General features: G+C 38.0%; 1 protein-coding gene across 3 annotated transcripts in view; it reads left to right on the top strand.

The window, feature by feature from the left end:
- Positions 1-6304, top strand: part of ATR (ATR checkpoint kinase) — a 134974-nt gene that overhangs the window by 89855 nt on the left and 38815 nt on the right. For all 3 annotated transcript variants that reach the window (XM_019656932.1, XM_019656933.1, XM_019656934.1), the window contains exons 33-35: positions 2322-2501; positions 2957-3116; positions 5466-5645. In XM_019656932.1, the coding sequence (XP_019512477.1) occupies positions 2322-2501; positions 2957-3116; positions 5466-5645 (520 nt within the window). The remainder of the gene's footprint in view (positions 1-2321; positions 2502-2956; positions 3117-5465; positions 5646-6304) is intronic.

Raw genomic sequence — 6304 nt, 5'->3', positions numbered from 1 at the left:
GACGGCTGCTCACGCTGGCTCACAGCAGCTCATGGGAGCTGTTGTTCACCATCTTAGCTATAGAGGGCACAGCGTCACTGGCCCTCATATGTGGGATCCGAACTGGGGCCCTGCTGCTCAGAGCTGGCGCCCCAAGCCAACTTCTAACCAGTGTGCCACTAGGCCAGCCAAGACAGATACTTATCAGTAACCTTGGATCAAAGAAAAAATTTGCAGTGGGAATTAAAAAATACTTTGAACTGAATGATAATAAAAATATGACATATTAAAACCTGTGGGATGCAGCTAAAGCCATTCTTTAAATGAATTTTATTTTATCTGCATATATTAGAAGAAAATAAAGGCTCCAAAATTAATGAGCTAAGTATCCATCTCAAAAAGTTAGAAAAGGAACTGAAAAAAACAACAACAAAGAATGTAAAAGATAGGAAATAATAATGTAAGAGCTGGTGGCTAGAATTTGTGAGGCAGATTAACTGAGAGAAGTTAAACAGACAGAAAGCTCTAGATCTGCATAGGAACTCCCCTGAGAATTTGACGGGGTGCCATGATGCTCATGCTAACTCATAACTGAGACCCCACTGCACACAACTGCTGAGGAAAGAACAGTATTCAAAGGGCAGAGAGGTCCACTGAGGTGTCCATCAGTGCCAATCTTTTGGGAAAGAGCAGGGGAGAGAAATGTAAAATGTGACAAGTATACCTGTCAAACTGAAAATAACTAGCATATGTACCAAGATTTATTGTAAAGGTATAGTATTTAAGATGATTTTGTATTCATGTAAGATTAGACAAATAAACCAATAGAACAGAACAGAAAGTGGAAACAGATTCCCAATAATACTGTAGAATAGCGAATAGTCTTTTCAATAAATGGTGTTGTGTCGTTTGGATATCTTATAGGGGAAAAAAAATCAAACTTGATTCCTTCTTCACTTCATAAACAAAAATAAACTTCAGATAGCTTGTAGCTTTAAGTGTGAAAAACAAAAATATTAAAGCTTCCAAAATGTAAGAGAATATCTTCAAATCTAGAGCTAAGTCAGGACTTCTTCAACAGACCAAAAACACTAACTGTAAAAAACAATTGATAAATTTGACTAAATTAAAGTTATAAATTTCTGTTCATCAAAAGATATTAAGAATGTAGAGGCAAGCCATAGATTACAAGATGTTTGTAATATGTAAGTGATAAGGGGCTCATGTCCAGAATATAATAAGAACTCTTAAAAATCAATAAGGAAAAGACAGATAACTCAGTTTTAAAATAGGATAGAAGACTTTACAGAAGTAAATATATAAATGACCCCCAAAAAGAAAAAACATGTTGAATGTAGTAGACAGGAATATATGCAAGTTAAAAGTTTTATGAGATAACACTGTGTACCTACCAGAATGGCTAAAATTTAAAAAATTGACAATTCCAAATGTTAGAAAGGCTATAGAGCATTTAGACTCTCATATAATGCTGCTAGAAGTATAAATTGGTACAGTCATTTTGGAAAACAGTTTGGCATTTTCTACTAAAGGTGACAATACTATATGATCCAGCCACTGTACCACTCAGTACTCAACATGTCTCCATAGGACATGTACAAATGTGTTTATACTAACATTATTTGTAGTTTTAAACTGGAAGTAAGTCAAATGTCAATTAGTTATAGAATGGATAAATAAATTTTAGTACATTTTTATAATGTAGTAATATACATATGTGGAAACAAAAACCAACAAACCAAAGTTACATGCAACAACTTGAATTGATCTCACAAACATAATGTCGAGTGAAAAAAGCCAGATACAAACTAGTACTACATGTAGTATGATTCCATTTCTCAAAATTGAGCAAAACAAAATTATAGTATTAGAAATAGAGACAGGGCCAGCCGAGTGGCGCGCTGGTTAAGAGCTGGCTTGGGACGCCAGCTCTGGGCATCAGGGCCCTGGTTCGGATCCCACATATGAGGGCCAGTGATGCTGCCCTCTGCAGCTGAGATGGTGAATAACGGCTCAACCTGCATCTGGGCTACCATGAGTCACAGGTGACGCCGTAGTCTGCAGNGCAGTCCACCCCGTCGCTGGCGACTCACAGCAGCCCAGCTCCAGGTTGAGCTGTTGTTCAGCATCTTAGCTGTGGAGGGCAGTGTTACTGGCCCTCATATGTGGGATCCGAACTGCGGCCCTCTGGCATCCCAAGCCAGCTCTTAACCAGCGCGCCACTCGGCTGGCCCTTCATGGCTAATTTTAAGTACATGCTTTATATATGAAATTAACAAGGCTGAATATCATAATACTTTAACATAGTCTCTATCTGTCTTCAGACTGCACATGTTGTGTGAATTGGAGCACAGCATCAAACCGCTTTTTCACCAGTCTCCACGTGACAATTTTCAAGAAGATTCTCTAAACTGGGTAGCTCGACTAGAAATGACCCAGAATTCCTACAGAGCCAAGGAGCCCATTCTGGCTCTCCGGAGAGCTTTATTAAGCCTCAACAAAAGGTTTTCCATGCCTTTTTTTTATGTCAGTTATCATGAATTTAGGATTAAATTTGCATATTGTTTGGGAGTATTTATTTTTCCTAATTTTCACTCTGACTCTGTATTGTTCTATTTTTAATTTCAAGGCTACTCTATATAGTTGAAATGAACCTAGAACTTAAGAATTACATGTTTATGCAGTATATCTTTTTTAAATGTTAAAAACCTATCTGGGGGAGGTACAGATACAAGTCAATAATAAGGTCTTCATAGACTCATAACTGATAAAAATGGAGCTCCCTAAGAAAATTAAAATTAGTTTTTAACATATTAATCTTTGATTCCTTTGAACTGGTATATTGAGAATGTTCCATGTTGGGAAGAGATATTTTAATTAAATTTTTTTTGGAGATATTTTAATTGTTGTTGAATACACTTAAAATGCTCTTTCCCCCCGTTTCATCACATTTCTTTAGACCAGATTACAATGAAATGGTTGGAGAATGCTGGCTACAGAGTGCCAGAGTAGCTAGAAAGGCTGGTCACCACCAGACAGCCTATAATGCTCTTCTTAATGCTGGAGACTCACGCCTTGCTGAGCTGTGTGTGGAAAGGGCGAAGTGGCTGTGGTCCAAGGTGAGGGCCAAGGGGAGGTCCTCATATGTATGTACTTTGTGGCAGGTGGTGTGCTTCCTGCAGAGGCCTGAGTAAAGGAGATTGCTAATCTAAATTCAGACCTCCATTTTCTGTCACCTCTCTTCATCATTTATCTACCACAATTGGGAAGAAACTGTTTCTTCTGTCCTGAAGTCCCCAAATATTTTCCATTTCAAGACTGAAAGTGTAGTTCATTCAGGTTTCATCTGTTTTTCATCTTTTTCTTGAGGGAAGTGACCTATTTTTACCTTGTTTTTATCTTCTATACGTATAAAAGGTTCATGTAGTAAGCATTCAAAAATATTTGTTAAATGAACAGAAAAATATTCTTTTAGAAAACTACATCCTTGGCAATAATTAGTTTTGTGTGGACTTGCCAGTATTACTGTCAAGATTCACTTCCAATTTAGTCTACTAGGAAGGGCTTAGTTTTGGAACACAAGTCCCCAGCAATCCTCAGATTAAAGCTACAGTGATGAGAAAAGGGCTTTTTAAATATCTGAACTGTTTGTAAACCTTATTCCTCAGATTTAAATGGCTATTACTTAAATATCTCATGCTTGGCATTAGTCTAGATAGAATTAGTAGGCATAGCATGTTCTGAAATTTACATTTACCAATTTTATTTTATTTTTTAAAGATTTTATTGGGGAATTGGGGGAGGGGAACAGCGTTGGGGAATTGGGGTAGGGGAACAGACAAGTTGCTGTCCTTTTTGTTCTTCAGTTTAGTTGTGGAGGACGTTGCTTCACTGGCCCATGTTGATATTATCATTGCGTTGTTCCTGGGTGAGGCAGTTGCTCACCGGCCATTGGACGGCCGCTCACGGCGGCTCACGGCTGCTAACGAAAGCACAGGCCAGCTGCCGACCAGCCCCACTGCGGCCTATGCCATCGCCTGGCAACTCATGGCAGCCCAGCTCCAGGTCGAGCTGTTGTTCACCATCTTAGCTGTAGAGGGCACAGCATCACTGGCCATGTGGGATCCGAACCAGGGCCTGGCTGCTCAGAGCTGGCATCCCAAGCCAACTCCTAACCAATGTGCCACTCTACCAGCCTGCCATTTACCAATTTTATAGGTGGCTGGAAAAGGACAGGGGAAGAGTGTTTCCTGGACAGAAAGTGAAAGTAATAATTCAGCCTGCATTAGTCAGTACCTGCTCCTTTTTTGAGCTCGTGCTAATCTATATATTGTAATACTTTAAACTCAATGTGTTAAAAATGCAATTCATCATCTAACATTCAATACCTGTTTTTCCTCCCATATTCCCTATTTTTCTAAGTAGGGCTCTATTGCATATTCTCATCCAAGACAGAAATCTGGGCATCATCCTGAACTTCTTCCTCTTCCGCACTTTCCACATTCAGTTGGAAACTAAATATACCTTAGAAAAGTCTTTGGAATTCTCACCCTCTTATTTATCTCTGCTGCTTTCATTCATGCCCTTAGAATTTACAGCCTATAATAATACTGACAGCCTTTTAGGGGGTCTCACCATTTCTTTGTATACATTACTGCAGTCTGTGGTCTTTCTAGAATGCACATTAAATCATGTTGTTCCCCTTATTAAAATCCTTCAAAGTATTCTTTATGCATTTAGGATTAAGTCTGAACTCTAGGAAGTACACAAGGCCCTTTGTGATTGAGTTCCAGTCTACCTCTTCGGTTTCATTCGTCACTATCTCAAAAACTCTTTAGGCTTCAGCTAAAACCAGATTACTTTATCCCAATTAAAATTACTTTTTCTACCAAGAATGTCTTTCACTGAATTCTCTGCCAGGAAAATTTATACTCATTCTTTAAGACCTAATTCAAATTTTCTTCATTTGGTAACTTTCCTGACTGCTGCTCTCTTCCATTTTCCTATTTTTTCAGGTAGATTTAGAGGACTCTCTTTTTTCCCCTCTGTATACCCTACTCTATTTCTCTATTACTAGTACTTAGCACTTTGTGTTGTTAATTTATGTAGTCTATTTTTTCACTTGACCATGAACATTTTTAAGCCAGAGATTTTGACTTATTCATGTTTTTATATCCCCAGTCATATACACTTATCTTCAGTTCCTTGCATTTTGACTGACTATAAAATGAATGAGTAAATGAATGAATGAATATAAGAATTCTACAGGAAATGCAGCAATGCTTCCTTTTTAGGATTTTCCTTTCATAGGATTGAAATAAGAGTTGAACATGAAATTACAAATGGATTTATACATAAAATATCTAATGAACTTCAAATCCTAGCAATTTTGTCTTTCAGAAAATGGTAATACGTTCTTAAATTAAAAGGCTTGTTGTTACCTTTGTTTTGTTTTGTGTTTTTTTTAGGGTGATGTTCACCAGGCACTAATTGTTCTTCAGAAGGGTGTTGAGTTATGTTTTCCAGCAAATGAAACCCCAGCTGAGAGTAAGAACAAGTTAATTCATGGTCGAGCTATGCTACTAGTTGGCCGATTTATGGAAGAAACAGCTAACTTTGAAAGCAATGCCATTATGAAAAAATATAAGGCAAGTATATGTGTAATGCAAATTTCAGTTGGGAACTCTTTTTTTGTTTTTGAAAATGGATAAAATGATTTTAAAGTCTATATGGAAGAATACATGTATAAAAATAGCCAGGAAACTTTTTTGACTTTTTAGTGAGTTTATAAGTATTATGTTATATAGCTGAAGGAATTTTCATGAAGTAAATACGCTCATGAAACCACCACATAGGTCAAGAAGTAGAATATTATTAGTACTTAGCAACCCACCCTTTACCCTCACTCCCCAAAGTTAACTGCACTCTAGCCTGAAAATTTATTTTTAGCCTGAAAATTTTTGAACAAATACAGTGTATACCTTCTTTACTAGTTATTAAGCTTCATATAACTGATAAGACAGATACTTCTTTTTTTTTTTTAAAGATTTTATTGGGGAATTGTGAGAGGGGAACAGAACAGCATTGGGGAATCGGGGTAGGGGAACAAACAAGTTGCTGTCCTTTTGTTCTTCAGTCTAGTTGTAGAGGACGTGGTTTCACTGGCCTATGTTGGTATTATGATTGCATTCTCCCCGGGTGAGGCATTCGCTCACCGGTCATTGGACGGCTGCTCACGCTGGCTCACAGCAGCTCATGGCAGCTACTAGCCAGCCCCACTGCAGCCTACGCCGTCGCTGGCAACTCA

The sequence above is a fragment of the Hipposideros armiger genome, unplaced genomic scaffold (assembly GCF_001890085.2).
Source record: "Hipposideros armiger isolate ML-2016 unplaced genomic scaffold, ASM189008v1 scaffold_270, whole genome shotgun sequence".
NCBI lineage: Eukaryota > Metazoa > Chordata > Mammalia > Chiroptera > Hipposideridae > Hipposideros > Hipposideros armiger.
This window is presented reverse-complemented; position numbering and strand designations above follow the sequence as displayed.